At 34.6% G+C, this 20216-nt stretch overlaps 2 protein-coding genes and 1 long non-coding RNA gene across 4 annotated transcripts; 2 read left to right on the forward strand and 1 right to left on the reverse strand.

The window, feature by feature from the left end:
- Positions 1 to 397: 397 nt before the first annotated feature.
- Positions 398 to 9075, forward strand: LOC122292677 (phytochromobilin:ferredoxin oxidoreductase, chloroplastic). 2 transcript variants are annotated; one of them, XM_043101145.1, is made up of 9 exons: positions 398 to 753; positions 3925 to 4041; positions 5489 to 5583; positions 7065 to 7158; positions 7288 to 7419; positions 7590 to 7694; positions 8535 to 8585; positions 8666 to 8850; positions 8978 to 9075. In XM_043101145.1, coding segments are annotated over exons 1-9 (987 nt in total). In that variant the 5' UTR covers positions 398 to 546; the 3' UTR covers positions 8979 to 9075. The 2 variants fall into 2 exon arrangements, with proteins under 2 accessions (XP_042957079.1, XP_042957078.1); XM_043101144.1 differs by having other exon boundaries at positions 399 to 753; positions 8666 to 9075.
- A 5957-nt stretch (positions 9076 to 15032) lies between these two features.
- LOC122292881 (F-box protein At3g07870-like) lies at positions 15033 to 16311 on the forward strand. The gene has a single exon (XM_043101425.1). It carries the CDS (start codon positions 15078 to 15080, stop codon positions 16197 to 16199), a length of 1122 nt encoding a protein of 373 aa, XP_042957359.1. The 5' UTR covers positions 15033 to 15077; the 3' UTR covers positions 16200 to 16311.
- A 1610-nt stretch (positions 16312 to 17921) lies between these two features.
- LOC122291474 lies at positions 17922 to 19621 on the reverse strand. The gene is made up of 3 exons (XR_006236638.1): positions 19587 to 19621; positions 19348 to 19429; positions 17922 to 18071 (listed from the first exon to the last, which is right to left on the reverse strand). It is a non-coding gene; the product is annotated as an uncharacterized LOC122291474 (long non-coding RNA).
- Positions 19622 to 20216: the final 595 nt, after the last annotated feature.

The following is a 20216-nucleotide window of genomic DNA, read 5'->3' on the forward strand; positions in this document are numbered from 1 at the left end:
TATAGGTTTATTTGTATAATTTTATTTTTTGTAACTATAATACTTCTTTTGGTGTATTAATGTTTCGTTATTTTGAAAATATTTAATAATTTTCTTTGCTCTTTAAGTATTATTAGCAATTTTATGACTCGTTTGGATAGTCAAATAAAATTATCTGTAAATAATAATAAAATAATTTATGAATAATAATTGAATAATTTACGTTAAGATATTTTATAAAATTTTAAAAAAATAATAGAAAAAATTTAATAAAAATATTATAAAATTAAAATATTATGAAAATATTATTTTTATTTAGATTTTTTATTATATCTTGTATCAAACGTACTTTTGCCTCTTCGAATATAAGCTCCTGCTGACGTGGTCGGACAGACTGATAGACAGATGGTTATGGTCCGGAATCTCCCTGGTTATTTCTGCAAGACCGGTAATTGTAAAACCCGAGCTAGTGGAACCCAGAACCAGAGGGGGAGAGAACAACAGCTATGCTATTAATGGTGGTTGGGTTGCTCTAGTGGAACTTTTTCTCTCCCTCTTTCGTTCTCAATGGACTCCTGTTCTTCGTTAAGATGCCTTTGCTTAACAGTAAAGCCTCGACTACAAAGGAGTGTTGGGGTCTCATTTGGAACTCATAGCAGTTGGAGGAGGAAGAGAGCTTTGTTTCAAGCCTCTGCAATTTCTTTCCAGAAGTTCGTCAAATTCGCTTTAAACGAAACGAAGCGCCAAACCCATTTGGTTCCTTCTCCTTTACAGGTATGTATGCGTAGTCTTGTCACTAAGCTGACCTGGTTACTTTAATTTAATCTTATTTGTTCAATTTTAAAATTTAGTTTCGAACGGTAACTTCTATTTTTTCTTCAACTTGTTGCTGCTTTGATGTGGGGTTATTTGTGGGATTGACGCTTTCTAATAACCTGCAACTAGTGGCCACTGTGCTAAGGTACTATAGGATAAGTTCTAAGAATTTCCTGATAGTTGGCGCTCTTCCAAGCTTGTTGGGATGTGTTGAAGTAGGATATTATGGAAATGTTTCAGGACTTTAATGTTAGGCATAAGTTTGTTACGCGTAAGCTTGTTAGAAGTCTTAATGCTCCGTTTATAGCACTCGTTCCTAAGAAGCTAGGGCCAGTTGAGATAAGGGGATTCCGATCCATTATCCTAATGAGTGGCGTCAATAAAATTATGGCAAAAGTTCTAGTGAATTGGCGTACGAAGGATTTGGTGAAAATAACTCCGCAGTCTCAGAATGCTTTTATCTGGGGAAGAAAGATTTTGGATTATGGGCTGATTTCTAATGAATGTCTTGATACTGGAATTAGCACAAGCGTTCGAGGACAAAGAGAGATCGTTGGTGGAACTAAAGGCTTTCTTTTTTAGAACTCTTTGTACTTGGGCTACTGCCGTTAATTTTAATGGCCAAGATTTCCATGATTTCCTTCTATCTATTTCTCCTATGTAGTTAGGGCATTCTTTGTACTGAACATGGCTTTGCATATTCTTTAATTAATATACTTTGATTTACTTATATATATATATATATAAAAGAATTAGCACAAGATAGTCATGAGTGTTTCTGTAATCTTGATGTAGAAAACGTCTACAACCATGTGAATTGGAATTCTTTGTTGCACATGTGGAGGAGGTGCGGTTTTGGGAAGAAATTGTGTAGTTTGGTTGTCCGCTTTATTTTGACAATGCAGTTCTCAGTTTAGCGGATGGTACTCTTAGCGATTCTTCAACAACTTTCAGGGACTTCGTTAGGTGGATTTTTTTACCCACTCTTAATTTTCTTTGTCATGGAGACGCTTAGCAAGATGTTTTATGCTACAACCCAATGACAGTTTTTTGTTTTTCTTCTCTATGGGGTCCAGTAATGGTTTGTGAGTCGTACATCTGTCATTTGCAGATGCTGCGTTGGTTTTCTGTGAGGCAAATCCCAACCATCTGGGTTTATGCAAGGCTTATTCATATGCTTTTATCAGTTTCTGACCTAAAGATGAATCTAGCTAAATTTGAATTGCTCTCAATTGGAGATGCTGAGAATGTGGAAAGTTTGGTGAGTATTCTTGGATGTATGGTTTCCTGTATACCCATGACCTATTTGGGTCTTCGTTTGGGAGCTCCTTTCAAAGCAGAGTTTGTTTGGGACATTCTTGAAAAGATAGAGTGTTGCCTAGCTGGTTGGAAGTGGCTACACCCACACACACATCACATGGGGGTAAGTTTTCCTTGATCAAGACTTTAGCGAGTTTCCCTACTTTTTTTTTTTCTTCTTCCTACTTCCTGCAGGCATGGCAAATCATTTGGAGAAGTTATGAAGGGACTTTATGTAGGGTGATATGGGAGAGGAACTTTATTTCACCTAGTAAAGTGTTAAAGTATGCCCCCAGTCTCAAAGGGAGGTCTCAAGGTTCTTAAATTGTGTTCCCATGAAGAAATGGCTTTGGCATCAAGCAAATCTGTATGATAGTGTCTGGAAATTGGTTGGTGGATGCAAAATATCATAGCTTGTGGGGAGGCTGGGGTTTTAATGAGGTTAATGGGTCATATGGGGTGGGTCAATAGAAAAATATCTGGAGGGGTTGGGGGAATTTGCTCCTCATACTTGACATGATGTGGGTGATGGTTCAAAGATGCGGTTTTTGCATGATATATGGTGGGGATCAGTCTCTTAAGGCATCTTTCTTGGAGTTATACAACCTTGCTGGCTTTGAGAAAGCCTTAGTTGCATTTACTCATTAAAAAAAGGAAGCCCTAGTTGCATTTACAGTTTTCTAGTGATACTTCTTAGTGGGATGTGGAGTTCATTAGATTGGGACAAGATTGAGAGGTGGAGATTCTTACCTCATTTTTGGATCCATTGTATTCTTTGCAATTGAGAAAGAGTTGTGAGGACAAGTTCTGTCAGCCTTTTGATAGTGTGGGGTAGCGAATGTGAAATCTAATTTTTATATGCTATCTCATACTGGTAGCAACCCATTTCCCTTGAAAGTCTATCTAGCAGAACAAGGCTCCTTCATGAGTGGCTTTCTTTGTTTGTGCAACTGCTTTAGGAAAGGTTCTTACAGTAGATGATTTAAATTTCAGGGAGTAGTAATGTTATAGTGATGGATTGATGTTGCATGTGTAGGAGAATTGAAGAAATGATAGAGCCTCTATTTTTGCATTGTGAGGTGGCTAGCACCATTTGGAACGTCATCTTTAGTTTCTTCAGCCTAGATTGGGTTATTCCTTGCAATGCGGTGGAAATGTTGGCATGTTGGAAATGGAGGTTCAGTTTTTCACATAGTGAAGCATTGCGGAAGATGATCCTGGGTCGATTGTTGTGGTGTATTTGGAGATAAGATCGATTGTGCTTTAAGGATAAGGAAAAGACGGCGGTGGATTTAAGGATTGCCTTTTCAGAACCCATTATTATTAGTTCTTTGCTCATTCTGGTTGCTTGATTTCTAGTTTCCAGGACCTTTCAGCTCCCTTTTCATTCTCTTACCAGGTGTTTCTCATATATACACCTTGTGTACTTGAGCAACACCATTTGTTCATTAATATAATTGTAACTTACATATATTAAAAAAATTGTTTGTAATGAGGTAGTTGGATTTTGTGAATGTTTAAAACTTTTATTAGGATACTTGCAACTCCATGATAGCCATCTTCAACTGATCATTTGTTATAATACAAAAACTAATAATTTTAGCTGCTCTAAGTGATTAATGCTTCTACATTAATATATATGTGTGTGTACATGCGTGTGTGTGTGTGTTACACAGTTTAGTTGCTTCAACCACCCTATGAGATCTCAAATTTTTCAAAGAACAAAGAGTTTTGCAAATACTGGTATTGCGAACATTATAGGAGCTAGTAGAGATCATTATATCACGTACTTCTTGCTATTCTGAAAACATTGATTTTTTATGGGCTCAGGTGAAATTTAATACAGTAAATTCCATGGATGGTAAAACAGAGCTTCAAATGTTATCATTCCAAGCTTCCAAGATTAGACTTCTACGAAGTTTGAGCATTGAGACTGAAGCCATGCAGGTACAATTCTCTATTATATTTTCAATTTATTTACTTCGATATTGTAGGCTCTCAAACAGCTCATAGTCATTTATGACTAATTTTTATGAACTATTTATGGTGACTAATAGAGCTTGTCCTCTTCTGGGCTTCTTTTAAGCTCTTACTGCCACTCAATACAAGCGTATCCTGTGGAGTTGCTGTCAGTGACCATCCACTTTAGGACTCTTAACTTATCTTAGTAAAAAGAAAGAAAAAGAACCTACCTGGAATCGATGGGAAGGTTGGTCAGTTTGTTTACCCATTGAATGGGGTGACATCATCCAGAGTTCTTCAACGCAATTTTTTAAAGGAAAAATTACATTTCCCCCCTCAACTACCATTCGTTTTTCAATATGGACACTAAATTATCAAAGCTTTCACTTTACCCCAAACTACTACTCTTTTTTGCAATTTGCCTTTTCCTCTAATCTCCAATTGCGTGGGATGTCACCTATTTTCTTTTGGCACATCGTCTATTTCCATCCATCCCATGGTAAGATCTTTAACAAGGGGTTAAATTTCAACTTATGTTTTAAATTGGGAGGCCACTGGTCATATTGCAAAAGGAGTGGCAGTTTTATGAGATGAAGTGTGATTTTGCCAAATTTAAATCATCCTCGATTCTTCGTAATGATATATGATCTTCTTTTTTGATGGGTGATATTTTATCTTCTTTGTTGTCTGGATACAGTTAATGTATGGCTTCAAATGCACGGCATGGCTTCAGCATTGTTGAGTCATACATATGCAAATGCCCTGACTAGAGCCATCATTTTTTTCTCATCTGCCGTGCTTTTCTGACTAGCTTCATTGTTAACTTGACCTTGACATTCTGCTGGAGTTTGTTACATCTTGACACTATGGAAGTTCATTAAATATCACAAATTATTACAACAATAAAAGATAGAGATGAATTTTAAAAAAGAAGGGGAGCCTCTTCTTCTTGTAAGAATAAGAAAGGAGTCCAATATCTTTGGTTCAAGACCTATAAGTGTATGTGTAAGATACCATTAAAAGGAAGTATATGTTGGCAAACGAACCCTTTCTGATACAAACTAGTTGTCAATAGGTTTATTTATTTCTCAATGTGTTGTTGGCTTGAAAAATGTAGTGTTGGGCTTGATATGCTCCTCCAAAACCACTATTTCCAGATAAAAATGCTAGATGAAGATAAGTTTGAAATGTAAATACTTGGAAAAACAATATCTCTATAGAACTTGCTGGTAACTGGGAGACTTGCCCAAAATCATTGCTAGAATTCTGGTTTAGGATGAATTACCCAGGAAGAAAAATGAATAGAACAAGTTGATGCAGAAGAAAGAATAAATTATGCCTTTCTTTTGACATTTCAATATATCATCTTTTCATGTGTGAAATAATTTATGCCTTTCTGTTTAGTAACTCTGTTCTCAAAACTCAAATGCAGGTTTTGGACTTTGCTGCCTTTCCAGAACCAGAATTTGATATACCCATATTTTGTGCCAACTTTTTTGCCACCACCAACACAAACATAATGGTCTTGTAAGCTTTTTCCTTTCTTTAATTTTCGACCTTTGATAAGAAGAATGCTGCTTATTTACTAGCAAATAAGCAGGTTACTGGCAAAACTGTTTCCTATTCGTAAAATTTCCAGAATGTGATACAAGGTTTTTCATTGGTTTGAGAATGCTTTAAGTGAAACATTTTACATATATGCCTCCCTGACCATTAGAGTGTGTATGGATATGCATTAAAAAGGTCACTTAGTATATGTAGATCTGGACACATGCATTCTCATTTGTGTGTGGCCTAATATTTTCATCAGTGCAGGCCCACCTTACCAGGTTACCAGCAAAACTTTGAGATTCCTAATTGTACTTAGTAAAGGTAAATCAAGTCTCGCATCAAGCATACCGATCCCTCAAGAGATGAATTCTTCCTATGTAGAATTTTTTCACTTGAACCCAAGACCTACCCTTATAAAGGTAGGTATTGTGTAGCTAAAAGGGCCAATAGTTGGGAAGAGTGAGAGTCTAGGACAAGAACAGTCATCCTGGACCAACTCTGGCTAAACTTTAGAATTTTGTTTTTTTGAGTTTGGACCATCTTCTTTGACATTAAATATTATTGCCTTCTGGTTGATTATTTCTTTATTTTTATTTACTTTCTTTTTGGCCCTCATTTATGCCCTGCAATTTGCCAAGAAGTCATGGGTGATGAGAGGAATCCAAGTCTTCCATTTTTTTCCAGCAATCAATCAGGACATTATAGCATGTTTCTGGTATTTCAACAGTTGTTCAGATTTCTTTTTGAAAAGCAACATGGGTTCAGATTTCAAAGTCACAATCTTAAATAACTAGGCTTTTGGTTGATATGTACATTTAAAATCTTGAGAAATGTGGAAAGGCAGCTAATACTGTATCATTTGATGTCACTTTTACATGTTGTGCAAGACTTCTCTAGTGGTCATCCTGATTATTTCTTCTGTCTCCCTTCTTTCTTTGGATGGATCTATGTCCTGATCCTAGGAAGGGAATTTTTCTATTTCATACTTTCACTTCTTGGAAACTGGTACTTAGACTAAAGACCTCTCTTGGACTCATCCTTTGGCAGGTGAACCAACTTGGTTAGTGATGAGGACCAATATGCAATTCCCTTGATTTCTTTAGCTTCCCCCTTCCGCTCTCCCTTTGTTACAAAAGGCTGAGGGCGTGGCATTGACATGCACGATTGTGCTTGTTTAAACAATTTGAAACTGGACTTTACCGAGATCTTGAGATTGCATGACTATGAGTTCATTCTACACTTGAAGGAAATTTATGCCTTTTCACTATCTCATTTCATTTGAGAGCATATGTTTTTCATTTACTTTCATGGTCCTATGCTAGGCATGCTGCATGTACGAAGTCTGCTTTTTGTGCATGTCATGCCAAATGACTGGTTAATTTATTGATGCGAGCTGGAAGCATTATATATGGAGAGGACTTGGTATACAGAAACTCACTTTTAATTTCCATTCATAGGGACCTTAACCCTTTGCATGATGTCATTAGTCGAGCAGATTATAAGGAAAGATACTATAGAAGCTTAATGCCTCTTGGTCTCAAGTATTCTGAGGTAAATGCACTGCTCGGTACTTGAATATTAAATAAATTCAGATCTTGTAAAATATTTAATTTTTTATTTTTTATTTATTGCTAATCCTTTCTAAGATTTATCACATGACTGAACACAGATTTCATGCAGCTTTTACCCTGGGGAGGCAAGCTTACAGGCGAGTCCTTAAAATTTTTCTCACCAATTGTGATATGGACCAGATTTACTCCAAGCCAAGACAAATACGAGGTTTTATATTCTGCATTCATGGATTATTACGAGGTATAGACTAATAAATTCCATGGCCTTATTTATAGTGTTCTTGTGGTAATATTTTAACTCCATTTTGCTGGTTGGAAGAGAATTAACATTTATATGTCAGTTCCTATTTCCATGGGTAACTAAATATTTGGAAAGTAAAATTGCGTCACAACTTTCTATTGCTTTTGCAGGCTTGGCTGGGGCTGATAAACCAAGCAGTAGCTGAGACAGATGCGTCCCAAATTATGTGCAATCGTGAAGCACAGCATAGATATCTAACTTGGAGAGCTGAGAAGGTGGTTAATCTTCTATCCCAGTTCATCTTTCATGCATCGCATCACATCTATACCAAACAATTATGATTGACTATATCTAAGTGACAGAAACTATCTCTTGGTCATCTATTTGGGTGTGTTTTTTGGGCATTACATTAGTGGGTTTTCAAACAAAGGACTTATTTTCTCATGCTTCTCATTCGTTCCTTTCCTTTTATTGAAATTTTCAAATGATTAATAGAAGAAATTTGCAATTTGCCTCAACAATATCCAAGTTGTATCCTTGGCATATTCAGGTATCTTAAAGACGAGGGAGTATCTGAAATATGAAGTTTAGGGCAGTGTGGGCTTATATTTCACAAATACATTATCAGACTGTCATGCTTGGTACGTGTTGTGTTTAGTCATGGCACACTGCAGAATTATTTTTGCTTTCATGAAAGGCACAAAACAAGTGTTAGAATGCGTATGTGTATAAAAAGATCCCATTTCACATTTGTCGTTGAAAGTTACATGGTCAATTATTTAACCTCTGATCGTTAGTAATACGGCTGGATGTGAATGCTATCATCATTAATGATTATATTTAATCGCATCATTCACATACCGATATAGTCATGTTCCTAGATCAATTTTAATGTGTAGAAAAACCAAAACAATTGGCCATAGATAGAGGGTAAGGAGTTGAGAATGAAGCCAGATGCTAAACTTGATTAACTGGTAAAAGACTATTGAAAGCTGAGCTGTGCAACTATCTTTACATCGATTCAAGCCATGTTCTTATAGATGTTGAGATCCGCAGTCTAAACCCCTATCTGTTGCTTTGCTGATTTATTTGGTTCATGGAAAATTGGAAAGCAGGATCCAGGTCATGGAGTTCTGAAAAAGTTCATCGGGGAGACAATGGCAAAGGTATTTATTCCATGAATTAGTCAAGTAAATAATGTTTCTCAGCCAATTAACACTGCAACTACTACTCTTGCAATGCACAGGACGTGTTGAGGAACTTCCTGTTTAATGGAATTGATGAGTTAGGGAGCAGAACTTTCCTTGATTACTTCCCAGAGTACCGCTGCGAGGATGGGACAATAAATGAGAAGCGCAGCGTCATGGGAAAGTCCTTTGAGAATCGTCCTTGGGATACAAAGGGGAACTTCATTGGTGGCCATTCTAAATAGTATGTGTTTACCCATCAGTTCCTTCCTTCCTTCCATTTTTGCTCTTTTTTCCCCCAGGCCTTGTTGTTAAGATCTTTTTTTCTTTTTGGCTGTATCTTCTATTTATTAATTTATCATGAACAACAGATAAAACAGGGTCACTGTACTGAGAGCAATTTCCCGAGCGGATCATTATATATGGTCAGTCCAAGTTTCAATGGGAGAATATCCCGTTTATCCCTTAAGTTCATTTCAATGAAATGGATAGTATTTATTTAATATAAGATGATTATATTTTAATTATTTTACATGTCTGATATTAAATTATTAATATGATTATTTAACCAGGTCGAGAAGCTCTAATAATGTCAAAATTTAATTATTAATAATTATAACTAAACTTAATTCTCTAGTGATTTTTGGGGCCACCACTTTGTCTCTTTTTTTTTTTTTTTTTTTTTTTTTTGTGGCATTCACTTCAATATCATACAAATTGAACAATATACGTCCAGAGTCACATGCACATCTTTGAGAGAGAGTGGAGTTTTGTGACAATGTATATCATGATGGAGTTTGAATTTTTTTTTTTTTTTTGAAATTTTTATAAGTAATAAAATTTATTGAAACAAATGAAACTAAGCAGAGTTATGTACACAGGAAGTAGACAAGATGAGACACCTAATTACATTCTAGAAAGCTGAAAAGAAAACAAAAACTCATGAACATTCTGTCACTTTAATGCAATAGCATAAAATCACTGCCCCATATCTCTTTCCCTATTGTTAAAACATATGTCATTCTTTTATATCTATAACCACCACATTAGGCACAAAAGTATCATTCTCCATACTGCATCCGGTTGAGAGCTATTAAAATATTTGTTCCAGCATGCTAAAACCTCCACCGCCCTCTTAGGCATAAACCAACTCAGCCCAACTCTACAAAGAATACCATCCTATAACTCTCTAGCTACCTCACAATGTAGAAAAAGATATAAATAAATTCTTCATTCTTCTTACACATGAAACACACTCAATAACAATTATACCACACTTCCTTAGATTATCAATTGCCAGAATCTTCCCAAGAGCAGCAGTCTATGAAAAAAGAACTTTTAGAAGGTACAAAAACCCTCCAAATGCTCTTTCACGGACAAAACATGCTGTTGAACTGTCAAAACCTTGTAAAATAAATTAACAGAAAACTTATTGCTCCCTGAGTGTTTCCACAGCATAAGATCTCTCCTATCTTCGCCTAACTTTGCTGAGTACAAAAAATTGAAAAAGCCTACAATCTCATTAATTTCTCAATCTTAGGTATTTCTAGTGAAAATAACATTCCAATGTACTACCCCATTAGCACAACATAGCACTTTTGAAATAGCAACCTTTTTGTTTCCATCTAAACTGAAAACTGCCAAAACAATAGCATTTAGAGGACTCTCACAATACCACTCATCAAACCAAAACAGTATTCTATCATTGACTCCAAGCTCAAACTTAATATGTTTTTCAAAAATATTCCAACCCTTTGTAATATATTTCCAAAGGCAAACACGATAAGGCCCCTACCCTCCTTAGAACACCATATCCCCCACTCACACTCATATTTCCAATCAATCACCTCTCTCCACAAAGAATCTCCTTCTTTCCCTAATAGTGCCTTATTAAAAATAGTCAAATCTCACACCCCCAAGCCACCATTTGCTATCGGGCATATCACCATTTGCCAATTCACAAGATGAAATTTGCTTGTTTGAATAGTGAGATGAGATAAGATGGTTTTAGATGAAAGTTGAAAGTTGAATAAAATATTATTGGAATATTATTTTTTAATATTATTATTGTTTTAGAATTAAAAAAATTGAATTGTTTATTATATTTTGTATGAAAATTTTAAAAATTTATAATGATGAGATGAGATGAGATATTCTCTGAATCCAAAAACCTTAAACAATTTTTTAATCCAATTAGCCACTCCCCCAAACCACCCCAAAAAAAAGCTCTAAACAATTTTTTAATTTGGTTAGCCCACCTACCGGAATTAAAAATAAAGAGAGATAATAAGTAGGAAGACTGGATAGGGTGCTTTCGATAAAGGGTTAACCTCCCCCTTTCTGATAAATAAAGCCGCTTCCAACCGACAATCTTTTCTCTACCTTTTCTACAAGATCGTCCCAAATTCTCCCTACTTTAAAAGACGCTCCCAAGGGAAGCCCAAGATATTGCAATGGAAGAGAAGCAATTTTACGGCCCAATAGATCTGCTAGAAAGCTCACATTCCTCACCTCACCCATGGGTACCAACTTCGACTTTCTAAAATTCACTTTGAGACTCAAAATAGCTTCAAAATACAATAAAACAGCTCTTAAAGCTTGAATTTGACTAACATCAACATCACAAAAAATAAGAGTATCATTTACAAAAAGTAAGTGAAAAATAGAAATAATACCATTACTATTATTTCCCACCGGGAAACCCCACCCCCCCTCCCCCACCCCCAGCAGCCTCCACAATTTGACTCAAAGCTTCCATAATAATGACAAAAAGAAAAGGGGATAAAGGATTTATCCTCTTGTCTTAAACCCTTCCAAGACTGAAAAAAACACATGAGATACCATTCACTAAAATAGAAAACCGAGTGGTCGAAACACAATATTTAATCCATCCATACCACCCATCTTCAAATCCACATCTTTTAAGCATATAGAAAGAAAATCCTAGCATATATGGTCATAGGCTTTTTCTATATCCAACTTACAAAGAACCCCTAGAATACCATCTCTCAATCGACTTCCAAACACTCATTCGCAATCAAAATGGAATCCAATATTTGCTGAACCTGAATGAAAGCATTTTGAGGTTTAGAAATGAAAGCATTCTGAGGTTTAGAAATGATTTTATCCACCACCAAACTCAACCGATTAGCTAACACCTTATATATAATTTTATAAATCTTTCATACTAGACTAATAGGACGATAATCTTTCAACTCATCAGCACCAACTAACTTCGGAATGAGGATAATAAAAGTAGCATTAAGAGACTTTTCAAACTTAAAACTAGAATGGAAATCATTAAAAATCTAATCTGCATCAATTCATCCTTTACTATATCCCAACACTCTTAAAAAAATTCATAGAAAAACCATTTGAACCTGGGGCTTTATCTTTGCACGTACCTCTCAACACTCGGTGTACCTCCTCTTCAACAAAAGGCCTTTCTAGCCAACTTAGTGCATTAGAATCCAGTTGATTAAAACTTAAACCATCAAGTTTGGGACGTCATTTAGCATTTCAGCAAAAAGGTCTTCATAAAACTTCACATCATGATCTTGAATCTCGTCGAGTGTTTGAAACACATTAGAGCCTGAATGTAGGACTTCAAGGGCATTCTTACACCTACGTGAATAAGCCATCTTATGAAAAAAAAAATAGTACATTTGTCCCCCTCCTTCAACCAAAGCATCATTGATTTTTACCTCCAAAAAATTTATTCCATCAACAAAACCTTCTCAATTTCAAACAAAACCTCATTTTTCCTTAAGAAGGGATTCCTCATTATTCACCCCTTCCTCCAAGACATGCAACTCATCCTAAAGAAGATTTTTCTGCACTTCTGTATGTCTAAAAACTTCATCTTTTCACTTTTTCAAATCAGATTTAAGAGCTTTTAATTTACCAACCATAATAAAACTCGGAGAACCAAAAAAAGAACAAGAGGACCACCAACTTCTAATCTTCTCCACAAATCCATCAGCTTCAAGCCACATATTCTTAAATTTGAAATAACACTTACCCCTGATAATGCCCCCACAATCAAGCAAAATAGGAAAATGATCTGAACAAACATGGGACAACCTCTTTTGACATAGGTTCAGGTAATGCGACTCACATGAAGAAGAGACTAAAAACCTATTTAACCTTGACCACCCACTATTGTTAGACCAAGTAAAAGGCCCCTACCAAAGGGAGATCCCCAATATTGAAATAAAAAATCAATTAAAAAATTTTTTCCATAAGACCTGTCGATATTGAAGCCCCCGCTCTCTCATTAGGAAACGGAACAATATTAAAGTCACCACACAAACACCAAAGTAAATCCCATAAAAGAATACATACTAGCCAATTCCTCTCACAAAAAGCATCTATCACAATCCAAATTAGGCCCATAAACACCCACGCAAGCCCACCTCCACCCATCCTCAATATTCTTAAAAGAAATAACCACTAAGAAATCCCCTATGCAATCCTCTACCAGCTTTACCACTTTTTTATCCCACATCATCAACACACCTCCTGAGGCACTTAAAGAAGCTAGATAACACCACCCCACAAAAGAACAGACCCACAAACTATACATAATATGTCTATCAATAAAACACCGCTTCATTTCTTGGAGACAAACAATGTCAACTTTCCAACTTCGAAGAAGAGATCTAATACCAAAACGTTTGTTGACATCATTGATTCCCTTAACATTTCAATAAAGGATTTTAAGTTTCATTAGAAGACAAAGACCTCATTCCTTTCAACCTATCCCTCCCCACTCTTCCCTCCCTAAAATCATAATTGATAAAACTTTTTAAACGCTTTAACTCCTTGTCCCATTTCACTACTGACTTCGCAGCAATGGATCTACCAGCTTTAATAGCAACAAGAAGAGCGTTAAACTGTTCTTCGTACCTCATACACTCATGTAGTTCTTCAACTTTTTTTAACACCCAATCTGAAGATAAATTGGAATTTTGTTTCAGAGAGATAGTACATAAAGGAATTGGCTTTATATTATAAGAGTTGTTCTATTTAGCCACATGATCATGAAGACAAGGTAGTGGATTTTACAACTGCCACTTGAAGACAAAATGCAATTATTACAATCACCATGACTTACAGTCAAGGAATTGTATAAAAATCATCACTTTGTCCGGCTCCCTCTTAGCAGGGGAGAGTATGAAACATTTATTTGTTTTCAGTGCCCATTTCTTTTTCTTTTTATGTAGTACTACACTAGTTAAGAAATGGTGTTTGTCGAGGTCTCGCTACCTCCTCTACTCATGTATTTTTGTATCCTTTAATTATAATAGATTGAGCTTGCTTAGGAAGAAAGAAAACAATGAACATCCAATCAAGTAATTAATATATATATATTTATATATATATGAAATACTAGATATAATTATGAGTTATGCAAGCGACACGCATTTCTTTTAAAAAATGAGCGAAAGTTTACTATTAAAAAATTAATTTTTTTATGTGTATATTTTATATTTACTAATTTTTTTTAAAATGAATATATGACACTTGTATATTCTATAACTACAAATATCTCACACATAGACATATAAATATATATATATATATTTGTATTGACATGTGAAGAGGTTTTATATATATATAGCTACCCGCCTGTGGATGTATAAGGCCAATTTAACTACTGATATATTTATTGAGTTTCTTTTTCTTGGTCCCCACGTACGCACCGTAATATAACCACCAACTACGTAGAGGGAGAATCCTTATTCGGACACTTCTTGTTTTGGATATATAATGCTATTATTGAGCGAATTAGATGATCATTTTCTGTAGTTTATATATATATATATATATATATATATATATATATATATATATATATATGAAGAATACCTTAGTTATAAAGGATTAATCAAAACTAAATTTAGAAATTGATGTAATTTAATATAATATGTTAGATTGTAAAATTATTTTTATTATAAAGTAGATCTAATGAATTTTATAAAATTCACGACAGTTTGTGAATTATTACAATAAAATTAACCTATTGTGATTTTTTATTTTTATTTTTTTACTTAATGGTTAAGGATGGGACTATTAGTGAATTGATTTTTTTTAAATGTTTAAAAATATTTAAAAAATGATTGAAAGACAAAAAATAAAAGAAAAAAAGTATTATATATATAGTTTTAAGAAATAGAAAATTAAAGGCAATTGTATATTGAAATAACTTAGCGACCAAGAGGGTTTTAACTTATTATTGTAGCAAAGTTGTGTCTCAGGAAGCTGTATTCCGAATATTTGTTTCCTTATTGAACTCTATCTCGATCGCAAAGTTCTCTCTCTCTCTCTCTCTCTCTCTCTCTCTCTCTCTCTCTCTCTCTCTCTATATATATATATATATATATATATCTATATATCCATCGACCAAGCATAGGCGCTATCAAATTAAACACCCTAGCCAAGGTAGACTCTCCAAGCAAACAAACAAGCATGAGCGACTTCCCTTCAGATATCCTCTTCGACATCTTCTTGCGCCTACCCATCAAATCTCTTCTACGCTTCAGGTGCGTCTCTCCATTCTGGCGCAACATCATCGACGATCCATGCCTCGCTTACATGCACCGAACCCGATTTGCTGAAGAATCTTATAAAGTCTTACTTCTCGATCATCCCAAGCACAAGCCGGACGTGTCGTTTAGAGAAGATCATGCAGGGGGTTTCTTGAAGGCTAGTCTGAGTTTAGTCACGAAGTTTGCGACTCTGAAAGCATACTTTTTCGAGGGCTGCTGCAATGGTTTGGTTTGCTTCACAAAAAGCTGCGACGATAGCCTTGTGTTTTTGTTTAACCCTCTGAGGCAAGAAGTTCTAGCACTGCAGCCATGGCCATATTCTACAGCCCCGACATCTGATCCTCCTCTACGCAAGAGAAAATATGGGTTGGGCTTTGACTGCTCGAAAAACACGTACAAGATTGTTCGAGTCTTTGAAAACCAACGCAATAGTACTTTATGCGCAGAAATATTCACACTTGGTCTTTCAAGTTCCTCATCATCATGGAGATCAGCCATTGGCAAAGGTCCTGATCATTGTCGTCTATTCGGAAGGCCTATATTTGCTTGTGGGGCTCTTTATTGGCTTTCAATTGCAACACCAGATGATCATAATAATAATAATATTCTAGAAGGCAATAAGATTGTTTCTTTTGACATTTCAAAGGAGGAATTTGGCTTGATTTCTACACCCAAATCATTTCTGTCATGTCATTTGCTTGATCTAAGAGGAGACTTGGCTGTTGTGGATTGTTCATCCGACAGACAAATTGAGATTTGGGTACTGAAGGAATATGGGAAGAAGAAGTGGGTAAAAGAATATGAGATTGGTCTAAAAGCACCAATTGGGGCGGTGGACAATACACGGATTGAAGTTATAGGGATATGGGAAGAGGGAGAAATACTAGTTAGGTATGCTGGAAGTTTTCTTTCCTATGACCCAAAGACTGATGGGCTAAGGTACCTTCATATTTCAGGGTTCAGTCATCATGACGACACAGAAGTTCTATGTCACAAGGGTACCCTATTGTCACTTTCTAGGTTTCAGGAAGAATTATCATGAATGGTTTAAGGTGGCTTTGTTGCATCTTCCAGCTTCCTCGTCCTCGTCTCCTCGTTGTGTTGTTTTTGTTCTTTTTCTTTTTCAGTTTTGTATTTTTCAAAGGTTCATAATTTGGGTCCTGTAAAATATGATGATCAATTAAATACAGCAAGAATATGATTGATATAATTAATCATATATGCTTTTGCCTTGCCCTAGCTGTAATTTTTTATTTGGTACAAGGGATTAGGGTTCGAACTCCAAGTTTACTATTTGAATAATTGAGTCATATGATATCAGGTCATAGAGCGCTTGACACCCTAATTGTAATTTGTAATTCTCATATTGATCATGCAGTTAATTTGCCATCTTAGTTATATTTATATATATATATATACACATCCCTCTCATGATTATTTTTGAAACTTATGTTATAAACTAGATTCTTATAATATCATATTGTGGTATAGCTAGACTGTCCATCAATGCCACATCAACATTTAATAAGTCAACCAATTCATGTTGTTCCTATCTGATCTTCCGAGTAGTACTTCAAAAGAATAGTATCTTTAAACCACACATTATCTATATATAGCATAATTTAATTCAAATTTTAAAATTTATTCTTATCTTCTTTTAATTTTAAAATTTTAATTACAATGTGATTGATGAAGCTAGAAATAATAATAAAAATATTCAACCCCAAAAAACCGACATGCATTTCAGTTGTTTCTCATGTCTGACGTCTTGATCTTTTATCATTCCATTTACAATCTTTTAATGTTTTATTAGCTAGCTAATCACACCTCTCCCTCTCACACACACACATATATATAATGAGTAATGATACATACAATCACTTTTATATATTCTTTGTGCACTTTATTGATCATATGATTGGTTGCATAAATTTTTTTTAATATACACACTACAAGAAATTAGCCCTTTTGCAACGCTTAAAACCGTTGCAAATATATTCAAAAAATGCTGTAATTGATCAGTTGCAGCGTTATTACCCTCCTTGCATGTTCGACAGTATAAAAGTGATATTTTTGATCAATAGCAACGTTATTGAAAAAACGCTGCAAAAGACTTCATTTGCAGCGTTTTTAAACCGCTGCTAACTCACTAATTTCACGCTGCAAAAGGCCATCCCATGTGACTGCCATGGCGCTGCATTTGATCAATTGCAGCGAAATTTATCCTTGCTATATCATTAAATTTCGCTGCAATAGCCCCCAACAAGAACAGCGCTACATTTGGTTCGTTGCTTTTGCCATTTTTTGCAACACTAAAAATCGCTGCAATTGATTTATAAGCGCTGCAATTTGTGTACGTCAAAAGCAACATACCATTCTAGCGCTGCTTTTGATACTTTTGCAAGGACTAAAATCACTGCAAAAAATCAAAAAGCGCTGCAAATGTGCAAAAGCAACGCTTGCTTCCTTTGTTGCATTTGGCAAACTTTTCAAGGACTAAAATCGTTGAAACTGATGATTTGCAACGAATTTTGGCCTATTTGCATCGACTAAAAATCGCTGCAAATACTTAATTACAAAATAAATAAAAAATTACTACTGAAACATACAGTTTCAGTAATTTTTTTCACTTGTATTAGAAGCAAAGTTAGTAGATCAGCTAGGATTTAATTCCCTTTACTTAATAATTTAATTCCCTTTACTTAATAATACAAAGGGTACATAGAAAATAACAACAAAGTACATTCAGTATACAACAAGTAGAAATATGTTCAGTACATTCAGTATACAACAAGTAGAAATATGTTCAGTACATAGCCAAGCAGAAACTTCAAGTTGATCCTAAGTGCACTTCATCACTTTCAACTAAAAGTAATTGCTCCCATATTCAAAGGCATACCTGTATATGAGTTTTCTGGAAAGACACAATACCAACTGATTAGTAGAACAAAAAACCTGGAAAGTGGAGCATGAAGTCATACAAACAGGAGAAAGCCTTATTATAGGTAAAGAATGCATGAAAACCTACTTTTCATAGTAGTTGTAACACATCAGCATCAATCTAATTTACTAATCTCAAAGTAGAACTTCATTCAAGTAAAGTACAACTTTATAATCAAACCTCTTTTTATTAAAATTCTGGAAAAATGTGTATTGTTAACACTAGAAGCTCATCAATAACTATCCAAACCAAAACTCCTATACAAATTTACAAAAAATTTGCTTAGATATTTATTTAGGTCTCCACTGCTTTCAAACTACACTTTTATGATCAAAGTAGAGATAATTATCCATAGGACTTGCAGCAACCAATCTAAATATATATAGATTAAGCAAAAACACAAAGCATTACTTGACTAAAAAACCAGTACTTCCAAACTTATATCAAAAGATTTGTAGAGGATTAAAAACTATTATTTTTATATGGTGCATTACTTGACTAGAAATAAATAACAAATGCTTCTAAGACTAAAAGTTTAGCTAATCAAATCTCTGCCACCCTTGATTCAGGAAGATAGGGAAAAATAATAATAATTCTTCAACATGTAAGCACATCAGGAATCATCTTCCTTGGTTTACCACATCAATAAACCACCATCATCAATTTTTTAATTTACATTATATGGCCACAGTTACATTATACAAGCAAAAACACATGCATAGGCAATTTATAAAAAAGTAGTGACTGATGTCCAAGAAAGGCCTAATCAGTTAGAGTATAAATATATATATATATATATATATATATATATATATATATATATATATATATATATATATATATATATGTACTCCTATCTCTCGTGTGCATTAGTTATTGCTTATAACACCAACATATACAATGTCTCTAAAGAGATGTATATATTACAAATTCAAATGTGTATATATACACTTTTTTTATGTAAGTTGTATATACACACACACACACACCCAATGACATATATATATATATATAGCTCCAAATTATAGGAAAAGAATTACAAACTCCAAAGAAATAACATTATAGGCTGACAACTTTTTAAAGTGTGGCAGAAATATTTGATGGCAAACACAAAAGTAAAAAATACAACATCTAATCTGGTGAATTACTTCCAAAGAGATCGATTTTTATCAAATTGATCAATTCTTTCCAACAGAGACTTCCAATCTTTCTAGAATATTAACTGCTTATAACAAAATGCAAAGCTTACTTCTCCTGGAGTTTCAAGGAGTGGCTGCTTTTCTGTTGAACTTATGATTGGCTCAGCGACATAATTTTCCAGAGATGCATACCTAATGGCAAATATGAAATTTGATAATTAAATTCCAAATATAGTTTATGGAAATGATGTTTCAACAACATAGCAACATTAACTGATGACAAAAGGTTCTTACTAGTATCTATGCCATGTAAGTGTCCATCTGGCCATCATAAGACATGGATGCATACCTTCGCTCAAAGACCACAAGTGTAGCAGATGCATCATAATAACTTTTCATCGTCCAGCTCAAGCACAGAAGAGCCAAATCGATCTCTCTTTCTATGTATGTGTGAGCATTTATAGGTAGTATGTATGTATGAATGTAAGCATATATATATAGACATAAATATAGAAATCTACCTTAGATACACAAAGCCATCAGCTGAACTGAAATTGAATGCTCCCAAATTAGGATCTCGAGTATAAATTCTGACAAAGTTACGGTTTTTAAATTTGTTTAAATTCACAATTTAGGGTCGCAAGTGAGCATAGTGCTCAAATACTTTACTATTATATAACATGAAGAGTCATCTAAGCCTAACCAAAAAATCGAGTCAGAGCAAAAGCTTTCGCTAAAACAGAGGGCTATCTTCAAATGATGCCCATCATCTCAAAACAGAACCAAAACACTTTGTAGTTCTTCTTCAGAACTCTAATAGTTAGATGTTTACATAAACAATTACTTGTTTATGTAATGATATACACAAGAAGAAAATTATAAATATGAATTGATATTGGAAAACACAAGCAGTAACAATACCTCTATTTACACTAAGAGCTAGGGCAACATAGCAAAAAAGAGAAGAAGAAAATATGTA

The sequence above is a fragment of the Carya illinoinensis genome, chromosome 13 (genome assembly GCF_018687715.1).
Source record: "Carya illinoinensis cultivar Pawnee chromosome 13, C.illinoinensisPawnee_v1, whole genome shotgun sequence".
Lineage (NCBI taxonomy): Eukaryota > Viridiplantae > Streptophyta > Magnoliopsida > Fagales > Juglandaceae > Carya > Carya illinoinensis.